General features: G+C 42.5%; 1 protein-coding gene across 1 annotated transcript; it reads right to left on the bottom strand.

Moving 5' to 3' along the window:
* Window positions 1-5,709: 5,709 nt before the first annotated feature.
* LOC136702748 (polymeric immunoglobulin receptor-like) lies at window positions 5,710-18,620 on the bottom strand. Its single transcript, XM_066677888.1, has 4 exons — window positions 18,269-18,620; window positions 6,891-7,199; window positions 5,896-5,994; window positions 5,710-5,774 (listed from the first exon to the last, which is right to left on the bottom strand). The coding sequence occupies exons 1-4, from the start codon at window positions 18,618-18,620 to the stop codon at window positions 5,710-5,712; spliced, it is 825 nt and encodes a 274-aa protein (XP_066533985.1).
* Window positions 18,621-25,230: the final 6,610 nt, after the last annotated feature.

Here is a 25,230-nt window from a genome sequence, read left to right as displayed (position 1 = left end):
GCTATCGGCTGAACTTCACTGGACTCTTCACCACCCTCTAATGAACACAGCAAACAGGAAACCTTTTCCGATGAACTAATCTTTCTCTTTTAATCTCAGACTAAATATAGTGATGTGGTTTCATAGGCAAAACTTTGCTACATCCTCTTCTTTTTCATCACATCCTCCATTACATCACACGCACAGAAGGTGTCAGAGCGGCCTATGTCCATCCTGGATTTAAAGCACTGTGTTTATTGATAATATAATGATTACAGTAAATATAAAATTACAAATAAACCACTTAAATATCAGCACCTCACAGAAATAATGGACTACTATTAAAATGGAAACTTTCCGTGAGTCAGATCATTGTGTTGCCCCCATTCTGGACACCCAATGTTCACAGAATTAGTGATAGGTCAGGCCACACATTGATGGAGAGTCTGATATCTATATTCCACTCTATATACTATATCTATATATACCACTCCTGTCAGGGTCCCTCTAGTGGCATTCTGACTGGCCAGCTGCAGTTCTGTGTATACGCACTTAAAGATATTTTTGAACCAGTGACATAGTGTGCCAAAATAGCAGGTTTGTGATTGGCCAGTTGATGTGTCCGTCAAACTGACATTGTCTGAGAGTGAGGGCTGTTAAAATGAGCCAATCACAGGGAGTCATTACACAATAAGCACATACATGTTGTATCACTCAAGTCTATTATGATTCACTTTTTCTGGAAACATTTAAATAATAATATAAACCAATTATGCAATTTCTCCTCCATTATCACTAAGAACACAAAAGGCTAATACTGCATGGATAAAATTATGCATGTTTCAATAATAGTCACTGCCATATCTAAACTGTGATAGTGCTCTACTATTGTACTTGTGCAGATCTCACCTCAAATCTACAATCCCCCTAATCCAATATAAGCTAAACTAAACTAAACTAGATACTGGAACACTGACTGATGCAGTAGGAATTCACCAGACTTTTTCACTGTTTTTTAATGAAAGCACAGCAAACAGGAACTGTGGTATGAGCTCATCCTTCTCTTTCTTGTGCTCTGTCACACATTCAAACCAAAAATAGTGAGGGGGTTTCTTCTCGCATGCAAACACTTGCTACAAACTCTTTCACATCCTCCTCTATGTCACACATGCAGGAGGTGGGAGAGTGATTTTAGCCCACACTAGAATATAAACAGTGTTACTGGGTAAAACAATGACTGCAGTGAAAGTAGCAGTAGAGCAACACAGTCATGGTGCCCTACACAGAAAAGCAGACATGTATTGAGGTATTTCTTTAAGCCAAAGTCAAGCTTTACTCCTGCTGTGGCCAGCAGTGTTTAAATAAAGGGTAGGGAGCATTCAGCTTAAGGCCTGAGAGAGAAGGGCAGCCTTGGCCTAATGGTTAGAGGACCAGGCTTGCTACCAGAAGGTTGCCATGGCTGAAGTGCCTTTGAGCAAGGCACTGAACCCCTAAATGCTCCCCAGGCGCTGGGCATGACTGCCTGCTGCTCTGGGTGTGTGTTCACAGCCCCTAGTGCACTAGTGTGTGTGTGTGTTCACTTCCACAGATGGGTTAAATGCGGAAGACACATTTCATTGCACGTTGTACAATTACAAATAACTGCACATTATTATGAGGCTTATGGCTCATCTCATCATAGGGCACCACCTTCTTCCTCTATGCGTCTATTTGCCCCTGACCTTGGTGCTGAAATGGGCAGCCGCAGTAAATATATCTGTAGGCCAGAGACCAGCAATACACAGTACGTAGGCGTCTACCAGGAAGCTTGAGGTTATGGTTAAGGATAGGTTTAGTGTAGCGGCCTGCAGAGGTAACCTTCTCCAAATTTTATCACACTGCAGAGAGGATGCAACCTCTGAAGTGACTCAAATGATGTTCTTGTGTGGCATCATATGAGATCCCAGACACAGTGTTGATAGAACAAAGGACTAACAAGTACTAAAATACTCAACTGCTGTGGACATGTTTGGATACTCTTTTTATAATTTCAGCATTCAGTGGCTCTAAGGAGGCTCCACAGTGGACAAAGACATTCATCTATTAGCCATGAATCAGTTAAGAATATTAAAAATGACAAAGCAAAGGGAGTCAAAGTCAATAATAATTTTTACAGGTTTATTGTGTGAGATACATTAGAAAAGATCAACATTAAATGATCACAATTTTTTACCTTTTTGGGAAAAATCTGTGGATGTAGGGGTCCCTTCAGTAGATGAGCCACCTCCACCTCCACTGAACCTGTTCCTGTTCACCTTATTACCTTCAACAACAAGCTCAATGTCTGTGTATCCACTACCCTGAGCATCACACATATAACCCCCAGCATCCTCTTCAGTCAGGTGTGATATGAGCAGAGAGAGATTTCCTGGAGAGTGAGAGTTAAACAGCTGGACTCTGTCTCTGTACTGACCCCAAACATTAGAGATCTTTTCCCATGTCTTTCCATCTCTCCTATTTTTTTCCAGGTGATTCTGTCAGGTGTGAGATTTGGGTCAGTGCAGGAGCAGGGCAGCAGTACTGACCCTCCAGGGTAAGCAGTGATTTCTTGCATCTGACCTTGGTTTACCAGTGTGCAACCTGCAGAACCGACCTGAGAAAATGTTTTTCACTGGTAATGTTTATAGCATTTTAGAAGCACTACTCCTCCATCTCCATTTTGAAAAGTACCAGTTAAGCACATGGATGTTATAGCACGGGACTCTACAAGAGCTCGGAATGTGTGCAGTAGCCCCTTAAAGCCCTGTATTTGGGAGCTAGCCACCATGGTTCATCCCATAATTGTAAATTATGCACAGGATAAGATGTAAATACACTATGCCAATCCATTAGAGATTCCTACCATTAACCACAATATTCCTGTTATCATCTATCATTGAACATTTACTGAAATAGTATCCTACACCTAACCACTAAAGTGTCTGTGTCTGTTAGGCATACCAGCTGTTTGGTATAATCTGATTGGCAACCAGCTACTCTTAACAACCAAGGATACTCATTAAAATACTACTAGTGCATCATAATGGTCATAAAGAACACTTGTCAGGGTTTCTCTGGAAGGCTTAATAACGAGGTCTGGCACCCCAGCCTCAATCCAATCAATGCTAGCTTTACAGTCCAGTCATGCTCTAATATGTAGATCCACACTGGCCTCCCTGGTGTCTAATGCTACACCAAGCCTCACTTTTTGAGTCACCAATCCACCTACCAACATGTAGGTGCATGGGAGGAAACCGGAGCACCTGGAGGAAACCCACACAGACACAGGGAGAACACACCACACTCCTCACAGACAGTCACTTGGAGAGGGACTTGAACCCACAACCTCCAGGACCGTGGAGCTGTGACAGTGACACTACCTGCTACACCAGCGTGCCTCCCTAGACCTCTCAGCTTCTTCTAATAACTTGTCAGCTACAAAAACCTACTGTTTACTTAATGTTGAGTCTAACCCAGATCCTGAGTCTCTCAGATATGAATTAATCAACAACATTCACTTCATCTGTAAGTGGCCATAATGTTTTGGCTCACTGGTGTACATTGTATGTTGGAACAGATAAAGTAGAAGAGAGAACGCACTTACCTTCAGCCACATGGAGCACCAACAGCAGATAAACACACAACTGCATTCTTACTGAGATCCAGAACACACTACACACAGCCACAACAACACTACAGCAGCTACAGCCACATCTACCTCTACACAACACTGTAGATACCTCACAGGCTCACAACACCAAATGACAGACACACACACACACACATACACACAAACACACACACACACACACTGCAGTACTATAGTATATAATATATAGCAGACGATGTTAATGCTCTAGCACAACTGTCTACCAGGAACACAGCACTGCCCTGAGCAAGACTGCACTGGACACTCTCATCTCTCTCTCTCTCTCTCTCTCTCTCTCTCTCTCTCTCTCTCTCTCTCTCTCTCTCTCTCCGCTCACTATGATTCACAGGCCTACTGACCAAAATAGCGATGCAGTTGACACTTCTCATTTCCTCTGTTCTCTTTAGCAGTATGATGTCATATAATGCAATGTAGTCAGTGAAAGACCCACCCTCTCTGTGTTATTTTCCAGCCTTTTTTTCATGCTCTGTGCCCTTCACATGTCACTGACTCTGTGGTTCCAGTCTTAGCCACAGCAACACACTCATGTGACTCACACAGGTGTTTTTTTTTTTTTTTTTTTTTGTGAAGGTTTATAAACCTGGTCCCCATTCTCATTGTTGTTGGTCATTCATGTAGTCCATTCTCTCCCACTGCAAAGAGGTCTGCACTATATGTCAATGTTGTGATACCAAGAGGACTGAGCTGGACCATATGTTCAGGGCTAGAAGCAGTGCTGATCACTGACTTGTTACTACATTTATAACTAAATTAAAGTTTCAAATGGGGAACAGCATGGCATGGTGGCACAGCAGGTAGGTGTCACACTCACACAGCTTCAGGGACCTGGAGGTTGTGGGTTCGAGTCCCACTCCGGGTGACTGTCTGTGAGGAGTGTGGTGTGTTCTCCCTGTGTCTGCGTGGGTTTCCTCCAGGTGACTGTCTGTGAGGAGTGTGGAGTGTGGTGTGTTCTCCCTGTGTCTGCGTGGGTTTCCTCCGGGTGACTGTCTGTGAGGAGTGTGGTGTGTTCTCCGTGGGTTTCCTCCGGGTGACTGTCTGTGAGGAGTGTGGTGTGTTCTCCCTGTGTCTGCGTGGGTTTCCTCCGAGTGACTGTCGGTGAGGAGTGTGGTGTGTTCTCCCTGTGTCTGCATGGGTTTCCTCCGGGTGACTGTCTGTGAGGAGTGTGGTGTGTTCTCCATGTGTTTGCGTGGGTTTCCTCCGGGTGACTGTCTGTGAGGAGTGTGGTGTGTTCTCCATGTGTTTGCGTGGGTTTCCTCCGGGTGACTGTCTGTGAGGAGTGTAGTGTGTTCTTCCTGTGTCTGCATGGGTTTCCTCCGGGTGACTGTCTATGAGGAGTGTGGTGTGTTCTCCCTGTGTCTGCGTGGGTTTCCTCTGGGTGACTGTCTGTGAGTGTGGTGTGTTCTCCCCGTGTCTGCGTGGGTTTTCTCCAGGTGTCTGTCTGTGAGGAGTGTGGTGTGTTCTCCCTGTGTCTGCGTGGGTTTCCTCCGTGTGACTGTCTGTGAGGAGTGTGGTGTGTTCTCCCCGTGTCTGCATGGGTTTCCTCCAGGTGACTGTTTGTAAGGAGTGTGGTGTGTTCTCCCTGTGTCCGCATGGGTTTCCTCTAGGTGCTCTGGTTTCCTCCCACGCTCCAAAATCACACATTGGTAGGTGGATTGGTGACTCAAAAAAGTGTCCATAGGTGTGAGATTGTGTGTTGCCCTGTGAAGGACTGGTTCCTCCTCCAGGGTGTGTTCCCACCGTGCACGCAATTATAAAAAGTATAAATATGCAGGAGCAGAAATTAAAGTTTAAAAATATTTTAATTTACTAAAATAAAGTATCACAATGACTAAATCAAATGTTACATGTTGCAAAATATAGAGGTACATTTTATTGGAAAGAATTTCAATTATAATTAAACCTTGAGCATGAGATTTATTTTTAAAATACACATAAAAAATAAAGTGACATATTCATTCATTCATTCATTCATTATCTGTAACCGCTTGTTCTGCAAAATATTCAAATCAGGCCCATGATCCCAAACACATTTCTTCCTTCTTCTACTGAAGCCTCACTGCTCCATCTTCACCAACGTTGCTATAGATGGCTGTGGCAGAGTCTGGAACTGGAGGAAAATAAACATGAAAATCTCACACAGACTCAGACTTGAGAAAGCTGAGGGTAGATCTACAGTGATATAGAGGAAGATGAGTGGGATTATAAGAGCATGATGCTGTTTTTTGTACCTTTCTCTCTCATGGTGCAGTAAACCACAGCCACAACAACGTGGAGCAAGATCACAGTCGCCAAGGCAAAGGGGACAAAGGGAAGAGACTGTGGAGAATCTGAAGCAACAACAAGAACAACATCATCAACAACATCCAGATCAGCAATAGTAACATCCTGAACAGCCACAACAGGAGCAGCAAACAACCATCAACACATTCATCATTTACAACATCAGCAACTGCAACAATTTTATCGTCAACCAAGTCACCATCAGAAACAACAGCATCAACATAATACTATCAAACACGTCAAAAATCAACATAATCTTTACCAACAATAACAATATCAAAAGAATTAAAATTGAAACAAACACTATTGTTTAAACATAGGAGCATCAACATCAACAAAACCATCAAACACAATTTCATCATTTACAAAAACAATGTCTACAACAACAAAAACATTGATATCAGCAAAGCAACAGCAAAATGATCAACACCTACAGCAACATCAACAAAACAACAGCAACTACGTTATTAAAATATTTACCAACAGCAACAGACTCAACAAAGCATTTAAAAAGAACAGTTGTTGACTAATAAGGCGGCACGGTGGCGCAGCAGGTCATGCCACAGTCACACAGCTCCAGAGTCCTGGGTGACTGTCTGTGAGGAGTTTGGTGTGAGAGAGAGTGTTTGGTAGGTGGATTAGCGACTCAAAAGTGTCCGTAGGTGTGTGAGTGAATGTGTCGCCCTGTGAAGGACTGGCGCCCCCTCCAGAGTGTGTTCCTGCCTTGCACTCTATGATTCCGGGTAGGCTCCTGACTCACCGTGACCCTGAACTGGACAAAGATTACAAACAATGAATGAATGAATGTTGACTAATTCTTCAACCCAAATGTCTCTTGCTTGAGTAAAAATTTTTGGACATATTCACACTGAAGTCACTCAGCGATCCCTGACCAAAGGAAACTTCCAGAGCAATTTTTTATCTAAGTAAAATCATATTTTACCTTTAATAGTGAGTATGATGTCTCGGTATCCACTCTCTCCTACATCGCAACTGTACCATCCTCCATCCTCTTCAGTCAGGTGTGATATGAGCAGAGAGAGATTTCCTGGAGAGTGAGAGTTAAACAGCTGGACTCTGTCTCTGTACTGCCCACTCTCAATAGACACCTCATCCCATGAATTTCCATACACACGGTATCTCTTCCAGGTGAATGTTTTAGGTGTGTTGTGGTCAGTGCAGGAACAGGGCAGCAGAACTGACCCTCCTGGGTGTGCTGAGATATTCAGTGTGACTTCATTCTGAATGCAGCCTGCAGAAATGCAGAAATACTTCAGTAATATTTAAAGGACAAACCAGTCCATGGATAATCAGCTAGCAGCATTTGAGCTATATTTAAACTAGAACACAGTCAAAGAGGGGACCTAACTTGACCACAACAACGAGCCAAAACTCAAAGACTCAAAGAGTAAGCCAAAATCCTTCTGGGAACACATCTTGTGGACAGATTTGTACAGAGACCTTTTGGTAAAGCACATCATTCTACTGTTTACTGAAAATGGAATGAGGCCTACAAAGAAAAATACACAGTACCTACAGTCAAATATGGTGGAGGTTCAAAGATATTTGGGGGTTGTTTTGCTGCCTCTAGCACCAGGAGCCTTGACTGTGCAAGGCATCATGGAATCTGAAGATTACCAAAGGATTTTGGGTCGCAGTGTAGGCCTCAGTGTCAGAAAGCTGTGTTTTTGTCCTAGGTCATGGGTCTTCCAGCAGGACAATGACCCAAAGCATACTTCAACACCCAGGAATGGAGGGAGACAAAGCACTGGAGAGTTCTAAAGTTGCCGTCAATGAGTCTGGATCTAAATCCCATTGATCACCTGTTGAAAGATCTTAAAAATTGCCGTTGGGACAAGGCACCCTTCAAATATGAGGGACCTGGAGCAGTTTACAAAAGAAGAGTGGTCCAACATTCCAGTTGAGAGGCGTAAGAAGCTTGTTGATGGTTATAGGAAGCAATTGATTTCAGTTATTTTTTTTCCAAAGGGCGCGCAACCATATATTAAGTGGAGGGAGCCTAAAATTTTGTCAGGCCCATTTGTAGTAGAAATAGTAATGCACACGTTGTGGTGGCATTAGCACTACATAGCGGAGTCAATGATAAATAATTATTATTTTATTAATAATTAATTATTAAACTCATTTGGCTAAGCTCCATGTTTGGGAGCCATTACATAATATGTAGTGTCCTTACCGTCTTAATTTTAGCTTAGACAATTAGGTCATCTTCACATATTATACAGCAGAATTAGCTAGAATTAGTTATTATTAATGAATTATGCTCATTGACCCACCGGGGGTTTTTGACTCTGAAATGGAATCTGAACTAGAAGTTATAATTCCATACAAGAAAGGTGCACATACAAACAAATAACCAATGATTGGTTTTATCACACAACTGGTTTATTAATTGTAATATCAAATAATGAATATTAATTAGACATTCAAATAATGAAATGGGATTACATGATACATGAGAGAGAACAGGGAGATTAATATATGAGGGAACGTCTCTATGATAATTATTACCCTAAGTTCTAAGAAAGGCTATTGTTAATCCCAGCAAACTTTCAGTACCAACCCATGAGCCATGAGAGACATGAGACCATGTGACCTTAGGTATCCGGAGATGGACAGTGAGCATGTCTCTGACGGTGCCTTCCGGTATGACTTCCTGGAGTATTGCAGACGCGGGCCTTGTAGGTTGCAACCGCGGGCGTTCCTTTTCTCCCGAGGCTTTCAGACGCAGCCGTCCAAGCTGGTGGCGTTCTGAAGGTCTTTGTGGGGATTCTTCGTTGTCGCTGACCTGCCACCTTGTGAGAGACCATCCAAGCAGGTCTCTCCTGGGGCCTCATCTCAGAAGGTCATTCTGAGGGTGCTTGCGGCCGTCTTCTTTGTCGTTGTGTTCTTCGGTCCGGAGGCATTGTCGTCCTTTTGAGGGTCAGAGGTCTAAGGTTTCCTTCAGGTTTTGGGTGTGCCGTTTAAATTTTGCTAGGGTTAAACTATAGCTTTTCTTAATCTGTAGTTTCTATGTGGACCACACTTTAAAGGCCCAAGACAAGAAAGCCATGAGTTTAAGAAAGCCATGAGTTTAAGAAAGCCATGAGTTTGACACCTGCAGAGTCATTTCAAAAACCCTGGGTCTTTTTACTCTTTAGCCTTGAAAAAGGCTAAAAGAGGAAACAACCCAAGTGTCTGGAGCCTTGAAGTGAAGAGTCAAACAGCGGAGAAAAAGAGGAAGAAGCCTGTGTTGTTTGGCGCCACAGGTTTTTAACCAGAGTTTAGAAAACCCGCCCCGAATACCTGATTCGTCCTCAATGAGGGAGAATTGGAGCATTTCTTGCTCATAATTAGCTGTTTCCTGTACCTTGGTAGTGGCCTTGAAAAAGACTAAACGAGGAAACGCCCCAAGTATCTGGAGCCTTAAAGTGAAGAGTCGAACAGCGGAGAAAAAGAGGAAGAAGCCTGTGTCTTTTGGCGCCACAGGTTTTTAACCAGAGTTTATAAAACCCGCCCCGGAAACCTGATGTGTCCTCAATGAGGGAGAATTGGAGCATTTCTTGCTCATTATTAGCTTTTTCCTGTACCTTGGTAGTGGCATCACATAGAATTTATGACCCTTGACAAGACAAAGACTTGAAGACAATTCCTGACCATCCCAGAATTCTGAGTCATGCTTTTGCAATATAAAAGATTAGATGCTAACACAAAGTAATATCTGTAAGACAACCATGTTCTACATAATTATTAACCAACTACACACATAGTATGTGGCTACCTTGGTTCTTCATATAAACCAAAATGACTTTAAACACATGTAAATTAATCCCACCCATTTTGATTGTCCAAATGGAATTAATTTCAAACAGTTGTGCACATATGTAACTTCAAATTGTTTTAAACCAATGGGAATTATGGTTTAATTAAGGTTAAACTGATCCTCAGGAGTGTAACTCTGCATCCTGCTTTTGAGAAGAGTTCCATGATCCCCCAAGACCCGGTCGTAAACTTTCCTTGAAATGACCAATAGTGTCAGTTTTATGGCACCAGCCAGGCACCAGTTTGGGGCCAGTTCTTTCTGAAAAGCTTATCTTCAAATTCCAATCTTGCTTAGTGTGTCTCTGAAGCAAGCTAAGGTTTGGGTATATCAAATACTCTCGCAAAGTCACAATTTCTTATTAGAAATTAATACCCATTCATCATATCACACTACAAATCCCCCCCCCCCCCCTTTCAGATCATGCTTTCTTTCTAGAAGCATTGAGCTGATAATGCAGAGATGAATGTGGACAGCAAGGTCAGTGGAATCATTCATTCATACACTCAGGGTTGATACCTTTCTGGGATCATTTAATATGGGAATAAACATTATTGGACTTGATCCAATATGCTGGTATGAGTGTTCCCCTTACGTTAAAAGTGTATGTTAATTAGGAAATATTGTTATCAAATGAAATTTTCAAGGGTAGTTATTCATGCAAATACTTAAAAACAAATCTTTGCCTTAGTGATAATTACTTGATAAGCAGAGTGTTCCTCTATAGTTAAGCTAACTACTAAGAACTCTGATTTAACATGACTAGTGGGTATAGGCCTGTTAGGCATTGAATGTGAGCATTATCACCTTAGATTGCTGAAGAAACAAAGAAAAATAAGTTTTCAAGAGGAAAACTGCGGCAGCCCTGTTTGTTGAATCGTTTGTTGTGGCTTTATGAATTAGCTGTGCATAGCGACGGACAGCGATACACAAGTTAGAATGGGATACAATGCTTGAAGTAGAAATTAGAATTTTTACTTCTAGATTGATATACCACAGATTACTTTTTCAGGCAGACGTAAGTACAGATGAAAGTTTTTTTTTGTTTTTTTTTCTGTATATATTCGGTTGTGGAAGCTAATGATTAATACCATTAAATGTTTTCTGGGTGTCTGCTGCTCTTTTATGACTCAACAAGGGTGTTGTTTCCTACAAGTCTCATGGTGATTTGGTGAGGTTCCATCTGGTTGTGAGGAACCCATTTGAAGTCAGCGCTTTGCTGATATCTATGTAGTGGAGTATGGACCAGATCAAGAAATGAAAAATTCTCCACTCTCCACTCTGATGATATGTTTTGGGACATAACCTACATTCCACAGAATGTGTGTGTTTTGAAAGACTCTGCACACCCCCCCCCCCCACACACACACACACACACACACACAAACACACAAACTCACGCACACACTTATGTCTACAAGAAAGACTAAGCAGAACACACTTCAGTGACCCCAGGATGCCAGATGACTACTCCTCCTTCTTCTTCTGGACAGTAAAAGTAGGAACCCAAGTTTATGACTTTTATTTGAGCCTAGGAGATCAATCAGAGTCTTGGAGACCAGGATTAAAGAACCCCAGTTTTATTGCCAACAGCACAGAAATGGCGGCTGATTATCTTCTACAAAATCAACAGATGGCCCCAGAACTGACTTTGTGGTGACCTCTCGCAACCCTAGTTCAAACCAGACAAACAGCATGGACCAACAGTGCCCCCAAGTGGACATTTGCGAAATCACATTTCGCCCTATCTCCCTCCAAATACATAACAGACGCATCGGGGCCACTGTTTATAAACATGTTTTATGCCATGTGTATTAATGTTACCCTCTGTTATTCTCAGGTGAATGTCTACTCACTAACAAAGTGATGTGTATTACTGTTTCAATCATAAGGAAAATTCCTGAGGAAAATTTGACTGATCAAAGCAGGTGAAACTTATTTGTGGCCAGAATAAGAAAAACACCGCTGGGACAGAGGAAAATTGTAAAATAAGTATAAGCTAATTAATTCAAATTAGTTCTGAAGATCGGAGGAAACAGCAAACTTTTATTCCGGTGCCCCCTTATGGAGGGAACATTCCACTCAGGACAGTGAGCCAGAGGAAATCCGTCACCACGCTCTGAGTGCGCCCGAAGCGGCCTGCCTCGCAAGTGACAAAGCCTACGCTGACCCAGCATCAACGCTCCCATGAAAGAACCACGGTAACCAAGCTGGACCTCTCTCCAATCACCTCAAAACCGCCGCTGTACCCATCGAGTGGTTGAATCATAGAAAAGTAAGCTAAATTCCACATTTCCAGAGCTGAGAATGAATTAAATCTCTTGGTAAAATGATACCCTAATTAAATCATATCATTAAATCATATTAAATCATACACCTCATTTACAAGCCATATAGCCTAGCCCATTTACTAAAGTCGAACTGGTTTCACCTGTGTTGATTCTGTGAGATTTTGATGATTGTGCTATGTTTATCAACCTATTATCTTTCCTTTAATAAAGTGTTTCCATTATTTGAAGTAATATAGTGTGTGGAGTTTGTTCATTAAGAGTCTGAAAATCCTGAAGAACTCACGTAGCTGTGACAGTATTCCCTCTCTAATTAATTGTTAATATTTTTGTCATTTAAGTCAGTAATAATAATAATAATTATTATAAGCTCTGATGAGTTTTGCAAGCTGCCCTTATCTTGTTGTGTGTTGTTTGTATTTTGCTGGACTATGTGATGTTTCACTTTAATTGCCTTTTTGTCCTGCACTTGGGAATTGAATGTAATCAAAATCACATGGGAGGTTTTTGTGGTTACCCTGGTTTGTCAGGTCTTTTAATTTATCTCTTTCTGGAAGCCATTTGGGATCCAAATGGGTGTTAGCAAAAGGGACTGTTATTGTGTGGACAGTCATTTGTTCATCATGAGCTGAGATTATCTGGCTTTATCTGAGATTATCTGGCTTTATCTGAGATTATCTGGCTTTATCTGGCTTTGTCATTGTTGGAGTGTGAAAGGTGTTAGTAGTCTCTGTGGACCTGGTGTTTAGGTGGCAGGACTGAGCTTCAAGGTGATGTGAGTGTGAGATGGGCAGGGGTTTGTGAACCTGGGCCCAGATTTTCAAACACTTTAAGTCTATCAGTGGCTCAAGCCTGTTGAGCAGGTCCTTTTTCAATAGGAGACACATATACAGGGTGAACCAAACTTATGGGTCCTATTGTTATGAGCACTCTTGCCACAGACCTTATTTTGATACCAGTGTATAAATAAGGCACAATTTGGAGGGAACAGTTTTGTAACTGTAATCTCCATGGGGCGTGGTTTGCTGCAGCCCACACTTCATCAAAGAGTGTGGATGACATCAGAGTGATGTCTGATGCAGTGTCCAAAAGAGCTTCTTGTACAAGCTTCTTTTCCAGGACTGTGGTCAGGTTTAATCTACGAGCACCCCCCTTTTCTGTTAAATGGCCCAGGAACTGTGGTGCAGGTGGATCACTTTGAACAATCGTGAAATTAAGAGGAGTCTGATTTTCACCCCCCTTAATAAATTGGTCAGACGTGCAAGTCTGAATTGCAGGGGTCCTTAGGACATGCTTAGTTTCACCTGAGGTGTCTGAGAAGAGGTCAGCTGTCTGACGCTCCTCTTTACACAGGTGCGAAAACACCTGTTCAGTGGTTACTTGAATTTCTGTGCTAATTCCAGATACTTCAGACTCATTCCCATCATTTGAGCTTTCACACTGGTTCCAGTTATCATCCCTGTTCTCGTTAGTTGAGTTAGGACAGGGGCTTTTGTTTAGGGTTTTGTCGCCTGTGTGAGAGTTTTGGGGCCATCCGTGGTCCAAAATGTTTTCATTGGGTGCTGGATTCTCATGCCTACTGGTGGGGAATTTATTCTGAGGGTGCCCTGACATTAATTGATTAACACAGGGGTTTGAGTGATGTTGAGTTTCACCTGACCAGTGAGGACTGGACTGAGGAGAACTCCTATTAGATTGTAAAGGTTTATAATTCCCCTGATTTTCTGTAAGCCTGTGAGATGGAGCGGGTTTTGGATACCATGATTCAGCCATGGGGGAAGGCTGAATGTAACAATTAAAATGTTGTGGCATTTCTGGCTGTTGATTTAAAGTTGGTTGGTCTTTTAAAAAGCCTTTGAGTGCTAAGTCATGCAGCTGTTTGCTAGACAGGGTGCATGGACATGCTGCAACCCCTAGATAATAACTAGTGTTGGGATGGAGATTTAGGACAAACAGTGTTTTGAAATTCAACTCTTCTTCCATTCCCGGTTCATTTTGGGGCCTGAAATAAGCTTGTCTAAGGAGGTGATAGTACTGATGGGGTGACTCCTGCCTTTGTTGTTTAACTTGCAGTGCTGTCATCAGTCCTGCCTGTGACATCACAGAGCACATCATATTGTCTCCTGACATAGTTAGTTTGTCGTTCAATGAAACTGCTGAATTCCCTGCTGGATGAAATTCTGATCAGGTAGATTCTGTCATCTACTGTGGCTCCGGGGAACCTTTGCAAAAAGAAATCTATATCTTTTAGGTACAAATAGATTTCATTTGAGTCATCCGGCTTTGGCTCGAATCACGTTATGTGGTGCACAATTCTGTCCAGGTCCCTGTAGGAGGGAGTCTGGTACTGTGTTGAAGGCACATAGCTAAACTGAGAGAACCTATGTTTGGCTGTGTTTGGGAGGACTCTGTTAACCTCCAGTGTTGGAGCTGGTGTAGGGGCTGTTGGTGCTGTGAAAAGTGGCTCAGGGATACTTTTGGACTTTGGATTCTGCAGCTCCCTATGAATGTGACTGGTTCTCTGTTGGTTGCTAAATAGCTGTGAGTGTAGCTTCTCTAGCTCTGCTTTAGCAATGTTTAGCTTGCTTTCTGTCTCTGACTGCAGGAGCTGAGACAATTGGAGTTCATCTTTGACTGCAGCAAGTTCTGCTGTTGTTTTTGCATGCAGTGCCATTAAATGATCAGGCTTCAGTTGCAATAGCACAAGTCATACACAAGGGTGCACCTGAGAAATTTTACATGCAGTAGCGCAAGTCATAGAAAAGGGGGCACTATAAATTGACTTCAGTTGCAATAGCACAAGTCAGCCACAGGGCTCCTGGTGTTTCCAGGGCTGGGTCAGTGGCGACACCTTATTTACATAACTCCTCCCCCTGGGGTAGGTTCACTGGTTTGGCGTGATTTAAACCATTCTAGTTTTGTACACTGAAGGGAAAACATACCATTGCCAGTTTGTTTGGGCCACTTTAGAGCAAGTTCACTATTCACGTTGTATTACAAATTCAAGGCACGAGATTCTGCATGCAATTATGAGCGCGGGATCTGTGGTCTCACTACTTATGGGTTGAATCAACACTTCTCACAATCAATTCCTGCATTTATGAATGTATTTTAACACGCCGTATATCAGAGGTAGAACATTTGCAGATCAAATGCGGAAATTCTCAGATTTTTGGCAATTCAAAACGTACACATACTCTCACGGGTGTGTCATAAGCTTTTCATGCGGGCGACGCAGCACAGCTGATAAACCCACAGTATTACTTCACAATTAGGCGCACAGCGGCAGCCTAATAATTTCACGAATGAAAAGCGTGTTCACAATAATCATTAAATCAAAACAACAGTGAAATGACAATCATCTCTCACATTCGAGGCTTAACTTAGGAACAGGTCCTAGTTATGAATTAGAGGGGATTAAGGTGGGAGGAACCAGTTGTGAGGCCTGTGTCTCTTATCGCTTGAGCACAAGGCTGCGCTTAATTTGGTGTGCGATTTTCTTGTACAGGAATCATAACTTCTGATCACGATTATTAACCTTACTGTTGGGCGCTAAAATTAAATAATATATGAAATAATTATGCCCCACGTTGGGCGCCAAAATTAAATAATATATGTAGTGGAAATAGTAATTGCGGTGGCATAAGCACTACATAGCGGAGTCAATGATAATTAATTATTATTTTATTAATACTTAATTATTTAAATCATTTTGCTAAGCTCCATGTTTGGGAGCCATTACATAATATGTAGTGTCCTTAGTGTCCTAGTGTTTTAATTTTAGCTTAGACATGTAGGTCATCTTCACATATTATACAGCAGAATTAGCTAGAATTAGTTATTATTAATGAATTATGCTCATTGACCAGCCATGGGTTCTTGACTCTGAAATGGAATCTGAACTAGAAGTTATAATTCCGTACAAGAAAGGTGCTAACACAAACAAATAACCAAGGATTGGTTTTATCACACAACTGGTTTATTAATTGTAATATCAAATAATGAATATTAATTAGACATTCATATAATGAAATGGATTACACGATACATGAGGGAACAGGGAGATTAATATATGAGGGAATTTCTCTATGATAATTATTACCCTAAATTCTAGAAAGGCTATTGTTTATCCCAGCAAACTTTCAGTACCAACGCATGAGCCATGAGAGACATGAGACCATGTGACCTTTGGCATCCGGAGATGGACAGGGATCATGTCGCTGACAGTGCCTTCCGGTACGACTTTCTGGAGAATTGCAGACGCGGGCCTTGTAGGTTGCAACCGCGGGCTGGTGGCGTTCTGAAGGTCTTTGTGGGGAATCTTCGCCGTCGCTGATCTGCCGCCTTGTGAGAGACAGTCCAAGCAGGTCTCTCTTGGGGCCTTATCTCAGAAGGTCATTCTGAGGGTGCTTGTGGCTGTCTTCTTCGTCGTTGTCTTCTTCGGTCTGGAGGCGCTGTCATCCTTTTGAGGGTCAGAGGTCTAAGGTTTCTTTCAGGCTCTGGGTGTGGTGTTGAAATTTTGCTAGGGTTAATCTATAGCTTTTCTTAATCTGTAGTTTCTATCTGGACCATGCTTTAAAGGCCCAAGACTGTTTAAGAAAGCCATGAGTTTGACACCTGCAGAGTCATTTCAAAAACCCCGGGTCTTTTTACACTTTAGCCTTGAAAAAGACTAAACGAGGAAACGCCCCAAGTATCTGGAGCCTTAAAGTGAAGAGTCGAACAGCGGAGATAAAGAGGAAGAAGCCTGTGTCTTTTGGCGCCACAGGTTTTTAACCAGAGTTTATAAAACCCGCCCCGGAAACCTGATGTGTCCTCAATGAGGGAGAATTGGAGCATTTCTTGCTCATTATTAGCTTTTTCCTGTACCTTGGTAGTGGCATCACATAGAATTTATGACCCTTGACAAGACAAAAACTTGAAGACAATTCCTGACTATCCCAGAATTCTGAGTCATGCTTTTGCAATATAAAAGATTAGATGCTAACACAAAGTAATATCTGTAAGACAACCATGTTCTACTTAATTATTAACCAACTACACACATAGTATGTGTCTACCTTGTGTTACGGTGAGCTGGGCGGACTGACAGAGGTGGATGCACACGCTAATAACACAGACTTTATTTTACACGAAATATACAAAACAAACACAAACGAACTCGAGGGCAAACAGGAATTGAAGAAAGAATAAGACTAAGAACGAGAACCAGAAAGAACATAACTAGCGATTCTAACAAACCGAGCAACTGGAATCAAACACGAGAACAACATGGGCCGAAACATTACCAAGAACAACTTGAACATAGCAAACAAATACAAAGAACAAATGAACGACCACAGGAAGTGAGGGAAGGGGACTTGAATACAAAACACAGACGTGACGCACCTGAGACAAATAACGAGGGTGACGAACAAGGAGGCGGAACAAAGGCGGGACTAAAACAACAACAAAACAAAGCCATGTGCTGAGAAAATAGACCAGATGGGACGAGGGCGTGACACCTTGGTTCTACATAAATTCATATAAACCAAAATGACTTTAAACACATGTAAATTAATCCCACACATTTTGATTGTCCAAATGGAACTAATTTCAAACAGTTGTGCACATATGTAACTTCAAATTGTTTTAAACCAATGGGAATTATGGTTTAATTAAGGTTAAACTGATCCTCAGGAGTGTCTCTCTGCATCCTGCTTTTGAGAAGAGTTCCATGATCCCCCAAGACCCGGTCGTAAACTTAACTTGAAATGACCTATAGTGTCAGTTTTATGACTCTCTGACACAAACAGCCAGGCACCAGTTTGGGGCCAGTTCTTTCTGAATAGCTTATCTTCAAATTCCAATTTTGCTTAGTGTGTCTCTGAAGCAAGCTAAAGTTTGTGTACAATTATATTAATTTTGGCATTTTTTCTCTATTTTTTGTGTTGTTCCATTACACGCAAAGGAAATAAACTTGTATTAAAAACATGTGTAATTGCAATAATTATCTGGGAGATATACTTCATGTTCTGAAAAAAATTCAGGGGTGCCAATACTTTCGGCCATGACAGTATAAATGTTTCATTATAAGATCAATAGGTTTTCAATTATTTACAGATGCTAGTATTGCTAGCACATCTTTAATTGACATTTAATGGATTAAACACAATGTTGTAGTGGGGTCTGGTTTAGGAGTCAGTGGACATGGTAAAACAAGCCATGTTTTACCTTCAACAGTGAGTCTGATGTATCGGTATCCACTCCCTTCTACGTTACACCAGTACAGTCCTCCATCCTCTTCAGTCAGGTGTGATATGAGCAGAGAGAGATTTCCTGGAGAGTGAGAGTTAAACAGCTGGACTCTGTCTTTGTACTGACTGCTCTCATCAGACACCTCCTCCCATGAGTTTCCATTCACATTGTAGTTTTTCCAGGTAAAAGTTTTTGGTGCTTTGTGGTCAGTGCAGTAACAGGGCAGCAGGACTGACTCTCCTGGGTGTGCTCTTATATCTAATGTTTTGTTGTCCAGAATGCACACTGTAGAAATACAAACTAGTTTAATAACTGCATGAATGACCATCCAATCCCCTTATAATCAGCTGCCAGCTTTAGACTGGGACACAGTCAAAGAGGATTATTTCAGCCTGACTAGGACAATGAGCTAAAACTCAGAGACACACACTCAGAAATTTTAGTCCATAAATAAATACACAGGTAAATAAATAATTAAACAGGTAAATAAAACCTATAGTGAAGTGAAGGCAGTGATGATTGATATTCAGTTCAGTACACATCGCTTTAAACCAGTACAGCCTTTCACCACGTAACATGTCCAAGAACCACCTATTACTGCAGGAAAAGAAATTTGATTGAAACCCAGTAGGACCAATCACAAGTCTGTTATTTTGGAAGATGTGTAGGAGGAGGCAAAGAGCCAATCAGAATACAGCTGACAGAATCCTGACAGTGAGGCCAACTAAATGCACTGAAATGATCAAACTCTCCATCAACTTGTGGGCGAACACTACAGCTTACTGACCACCTCAGTAACAACACACATTCAAAAATTGCTGATCATTTATTAAACACCCTTAGGGTCAATCAAAAATCGAATCTGTCACTCTCAGCATCTGATTTCTTCACTTTGGTGTTTTATTCTTGTGTTCTATATTTTAACATTAAATTACCATCAAGAATGTCTCCAACTCATGCCACTGCATTTTAAACCCATATGTTTAGCCATAAGATTGGTGGATATTTAATGATTTGCAGATGCTAATATTGCTAACATTAACTGACACTTGGATTAAACACAATGTTACGGTGGGGTTTGATTTAGTCATGTTTTACCTTTAACAGTGAGTCTGATGTATCTGTGTCCACTCCCTTCTATGTTACACATGTACTCTCCTCCATCCTCTTCAGTCAGGTGTGATATGAGCAGAGAGAGATTTCCTGGAGAGTGAGATTTAAACAGCTGGAGTCTGCCTCTGTACTGACTGCTCTCATTAGACACCTCCAATAATATTCCATTCATATAGTATTTCTTCCAGGTAATTGTTTTAGGTGCTTTGCGGTCAGTGCAGTAACAGGGCAGCAGGACTGACTCTCCTGGGTTTGCTGTCATATACAGTGTTTTTTTGTCCAGAGTGCACCCTGTAGAAATACAGAACTAGTTCATTAATGCATGAGTGATCATCCAACCCCCTGATCATCAGGTACTACCTTTAACAATGGGCTGGATTTACACTGGGACACATCCAAAGACGGGTTAACTCAGCTTAACCAGGACAATGAGTCAAAATTCTGAGACACACACTCAGAGACCAGTGATAAAACAATCTCTAGTGAAGTAAAAACAGTGATGACTGAAACTGAGAGCAGTGAGTGTGGTACATGACCCAGCAAAGAATATTTGACCCAAATGTGGCACACCATTTGGCTTTAAATGAGCCTGGCTCAGCCACAGCTTCAAACACATCTGCAGCAGGAAGACAATGAACGTTTAGAAGGAAGGAAGAAAAGGGAAAACAAATGAAGAAGGTAAAAAGAAAACAAAGAGAATAGAAGAGAATTTGTGGGCAGATAGAATAAATGGAAGGAAGGAAGGAAGATGGGAAAAGTGAAGGAAAACAGAGGTTAGCAAGAAATAAATGGCGGAGAAGGAAAAAATAAAAGAAGACTAAGAGAAAACAAAACTGTAGAAGATAAAATCCTTGAAAAGAAGCCAATCAGCTTCAAGACCATTATGACATCATCAGCTGTAGCTGTCACATACAACTAGGTAAAAATAAACAAATTCAATCTCCAATATTTTTTTATAAAGATGTCTAACAGTAAGACCCATGTTCACACACACACACACACACACACACACACACACACACACACACACACACACAAACAGTATGGAAGGATCCAGATCAAACATATCTCTTCCCTGTTGTTCATCCACAACAGGGAGTGCACAGTGCTGCAGTAACGTCCAATCAAAACACAATCTACAGTCTCTGTTCAACTGTTCATTAGCTTATATATTTACACTTCAGAACTGAGACCCAGGACACACAGGAAACGATGACAAACTGGACTTTACAGAGAGAGTAAGAGAAGAAGCAGTGAACTCACCTTCAGTAAAGTGAAGGATTGTAAAGAGAAGAAGGGCACACAGCTGTATTTCTATCATCCTCACTGTGGAATTAAATACACCACTTCACTACAGTCTTAGTCTGAACAGGAGATCCTCACTTTAAAGACAGTGTATAACTGACCACTGACGCATCCCACTACTGCAGTTTACAGAAAGAGGAAACATCCCGTCACATGTTTCAATAAAAATGTCATAAGGAGAAGAAGAAAAAGAACATTGCACAAGAAGCCTTTAACAACAGTTACAACAACAGTTATCATAACAGATTAGGTGCATTCCACAGGGGAAATCCAGCCATGGATGTTGAGGGAGGGAGAAAGCACTGTTCCTTTTCACTCCCTAACCCCATTCTTTTTCCTGTCCAGGGATCAAACCAGTAATGTTTCAGTCCCAAGCCCACTTCTCTAACCTTTTGGAAGTTCTGGATGGCAAACACCACCCCAGCTCAACTCAAAGGCATTGGATTGTGCTCCAGCACTCCAGTGAATACAGTTCCTCCGCTACATAGTCCATCTGTGTTTGCTGGAGTGCTGAAGCATCATCCAACTTATCTCCCAGCATTAGAAGCTATGAGCAGTATTGTGGCTAGGTGCTTAGCATGTTTGCCTGTCAGTGCTGGGATCTTATGTTTAAGTCCCATGTTGGTTGAGTTTCCCTCTGACTGCATGGGTTTCCTCCATGTTTCTCCAGTTTCCTCCCACACTCCTAAGAGTTTAGGCAAATTGGATACTCCAAAAAAACTGCCCTGGTGTGACTGAATGAGTGTGTAGTGTGTACGTGAATGAATGTCTGTGTCTATGCACAGGTATGGATTGGCTGGGTGAAACCCCTTGTGCCCCTAGTCCTCCAGGTGGATGATCATTCCTGGGTGAGAGTACTCTGTGCGCATTTGGTGTAAATTTAAATAAAATTAAAATGAATGAAAAGTTACACGATTATGTGAAAGACTGATAAATAACCTGTTAAATCTGATTTGAAAACAAGGAAATAAATAGGAAAAGGCTCCATCTGTTTGCTGTCACCAGGATAATTAGGCACATGTTCAAGTTTCCCATTTCCTGCATCTCTGTCTCTGTTCACAGCTACTCAGACGACACACCACAGTATCTGCCACTATGTGACATGATTATGTGAAGAAAGATGATTTTACTGCAGGAGTGTGAGGAGATTTTGATCTAAAATGGCATGAGTCAACTCTGTTTTTCTTCTAATAAAATCCTTTTCTCTCCATTTTTAAACACCATCTGCAGCACACTTAGAACTGAAAATGTTCATTTTAAATTAGCGCAAAATGTATTTGAAGAAAATTGTTCCCATATTCCTTCAATAATTTTGGATGATAACATGTCTCTAAATGTAACATATATAACATTTTATAACATAAAATGTAACATATTTAAGCTATTGTTTATGAAATATAGTAATAAATAATACCTCTAAACAAAGTAAATAATTTATATGTATAGGAATATATGACAAGATCTTTAATGGACTAAAACGAATTGTTGTTATTTTTCATTGACTAAAACAAGACTAAACTGAGACTAAAATTAATACACGTTTTATTAAAAAATCTAGGACTAAATCTAAATCAAAATCAGCTGCCAAAATTTAACACTGCTGTAGATGCACCTAAAAGTATTTTAAACAAGTTCATGTACATAACAAATACAATAACAACTATCATAAAAGACTCAGTATGCAAATATGGATTCCACACAGATTTATTTATTAGCATGTAATTGGTTACATTTTCTAAAACATAGTCTCTGCTTGAATCCTGAACTCTGTGGTTAGAGGACGCTTGTGTAAAGAGGGAATGCCTCTTACACTGTGTAAACTAAATGCACAAACTCGAGAGACAACCATCATCACGCCTGGGGTGGGATTTTGCTCAGTGGGTAGATCATCAGTTCAGGATTTACAGCAAATTCAGTTCATGTTTGTCTCATCAAGGTTGTGTATTTAGGTACCTCACAGTGCAAATATATTACAGACTATTTGATGTCCCATAGAAAACCCTATACAAAAAAAACATCCATTTAACACATCTAAATTACAAAACAAAAACATGAATGAATAAATTGTATTTTGTAAGAATGTGTCTGTGTCTGTGTGTCTGTGTGTGTGTGTGTGTGTGTGTGTGTGTGTTTTAATGGTGTTTGATACAGGCGTTTTCTGTAGTATCTCCAGTGTTCAGCAGTGTGTGTGTGTGTGTGTGTGTGTGTGTGTGTGTGTGTGTGTGTGTGTGCGCGCGTGTGTGTGTTAACTGTGTTTGATACAGGCGTATTCTGTAGTATCTCCAGTGTGTGTGTGTGTGTGTGTGTGTGTGAACTGCATTTGATACAGGCGTATTCTGTAGTATCTCCAGTGTCCAGCAGTGTGTGTTTGTGTGTGTGTGTGTTAACTGCATTTGATACAGGCGTATTCTAAAGTATCTCCAGTGTCTAGCTGTGTGTGTGTTAACTGCGTTTGATTCAGGCGTATTCTAAAGTATCCCCAGTGTCCAGCAGTGTGTGTGTGTGTGTGTCACGCCCTCGTCCTGTCTGGTCTGTTTTCTTAGCACATGGCTTTGTTTTGTTGTTGTTTTAGTCCCGCCTTTGTTCTGCCTCCTTGTTCGTCACCCTCATTATTTTTCTCAGGTGTGTCTGGTCTGTGTTTTGTATTTAAGTCCCCTTCCCTCACTTCCTGTTGTCGTTCATTTGTTCTTTGTATTGTTTGCTATGTTCAAGTTGTACGGTTTCTATCCATGTGGTTCTCGTGTTTGTTTCCAGTTGCTCGGTTTGTTAGAATCCCTAGGTATTTTGTTTCTGGTTCTTGTTCCTAGTCTTGTTCTTTCTTCGATTCCTGTTTGCCCTCGAGTTCGTTTGTGTTTGTTTTGTATATTTCGTGTAAAATAAAGTCTGTGTTATTAGCATGTGCGTCTGCCTCTGTCAGTCCGCCCAGCTCACAATAACAGAATGAACGACCCAACAAAGGACGCAGCTAGCACTGACTATTTTTTCAAAGAGACGATCATGAAGGCACAGGAGTCTTTAGTGGTAAAGGTGGGAGATCAACCTGCTACCCTGCAGTCCTATATGGGAGTTCCCCCCGAGTATGAGGGGACTTCAAAGGTTGAGGGTTTTCTGCTCCAATGCCGCTTGTACTTTGACTACCTGACTGTTCCTGCGCCACATGAATTTATCAAAGTAATGTTTATGAGATCACTTCTCAAAGAGAGAGCATTGGAGTGGGCGGATCAAGTGCTGGGAGAGAGAGCCCTGCATATTACGGTGGAGACTTTTAGCGAACTATTGAGAGCCAGATTCTCCCGATCGACTCCCGAGGACAACTCCGCAGGACCCTCTACTCCCGAGGACTACCCCCTCAGGTCCGGTAAAATTTTTTGGGGGGTTAAGGGTAGGGGCTGTTAGCCTCCAACCTCAGGACAACGGAGGTGAGGCTAACAGGGGTGCACCTTTCGGGGATCTCATGAGTGCACCCGTCAAGCCCCCTAAACCCTCTTGAGCTCCAGCACATGCCCTGCGAGCAACACAATCCCCTGCCTCCGTGGACATCGCCGCAGGGCCCCCTGCCTCCGTGGACGTCGCCGCAGGGCCCCCTGCCTCCGTGGACGTCGCCAATGGGCTCCCAGCTCCCAAGGACCTCTCAGCCGCTCCTATCTCCGTGAACGCGGCACCCGCCTCTCCTGTCCCCATGAACGCGGCACCCGCCGCTCCAGTCTCTGTGAAGGCAGCGCACGCCGCTCCTGTCTCTGTGAAGGCGGCGCCCACCGCTCCTGTCTCTGTGAAGGCGGCGCCCGCCGCTCCTGTCTCTGTGAAGGCGGCGCCCGCCGCTCCTGTCTCTGTGAAGGCGGCGCCCGCCGCTCCTGGCACTGTGAACGCGGCGCCCGCCGCTCCTGTCTCCGTGAACGCGGCGCCCGCCGCATCTGCCCCTGTGACTGTGACTACGGCCGTTTCTGCCTCTGTGACTGTGGCTACGGCCGTTTCTGCCTCTGTGACTGTGGCTACGGCCGTTTCTGCCTCTGTGACTGTGGCTACGGCCGTTTCTGCCCCTGTGATTGTGGCTACGGCCGTTTCTGCTCCCGTGACTGTGGTTTTGGCCGTTTCGGCACCCGTGACTGTGGCCCCGGCCGCTCTTGGATGTGTCCATGGGAAGGCCCCAAGGACTTCGGGGCCGATCCCCAGAACTGTGCCCAGGCTGGTCCCTCAGACTTCCCCTCAGACATTTGCCAGTCCTGGGCACCCCCATGTTATTTTGGTTCCCCTGTCTGTCCCTGTCCTAGTTCCTGTCTCTCTCCTTTGTCCCTGTACCCATGTCTGCATTTGTCTCTGTCCCAGTCCCTGTCACTGTGTTCATTTCTGTCCCCGTAAACGTTCTGGTCCCTGTTCCCTTGCCAAGTCCTGTCCAGTCCCCTTTGCAACCCTCTGTCCGGTCTCCTGTCCAGTCCCATTACCCAGTCCTGTCTTCTGTCCAGTCCCAGCACCCAGCCTCTGTCCAGTCACATACCCCTGTCCAATCTTCTGTCTCTGGTTCT

The sequence above is a fragment of the Hoplias malabaricus genome, chromosome 7, assembly GCF_029633855.1.
Source record: "Hoplias malabaricus isolate fHopMal1 chromosome 7, fHopMal1.hap1, whole genome shotgun sequence".
NCBI lineage: Eukaryota > Metazoa > Chordata > Actinopteri > Characiformes > Erythrinidae > Hoplias > Hoplias malabaricus.
Note: the sequence above shows the minus strand (reverse complement) of the source record. Positions and strands in the feature narration are given on the sequence as shown.

Bases quoted from the DNA above. Each gene is read 5' to 3' on its own strand.
- LOC136702748 (XM_066677888.1), bottom strand. From the start codon at position 18,620: ATGGTCATTCATGCAGTTATTAAACTAGTTTGTATTTCTACAGTGTGC. The intron at 7,200-18,268 runs GTAAAACATGGC...GCATTTCTGCAG, and splicing joins CATCAGACTCACTGTTGAAG to GCTGCATTCAGAATGAAGTC. The intron at 5,775-5,895 runs GTACAAAAAACA...ATTTTCCTCCAG, and splicing joins CTGCACCATGAGAGAGAAAG to TTCCAGACTCTGCCACAGCC.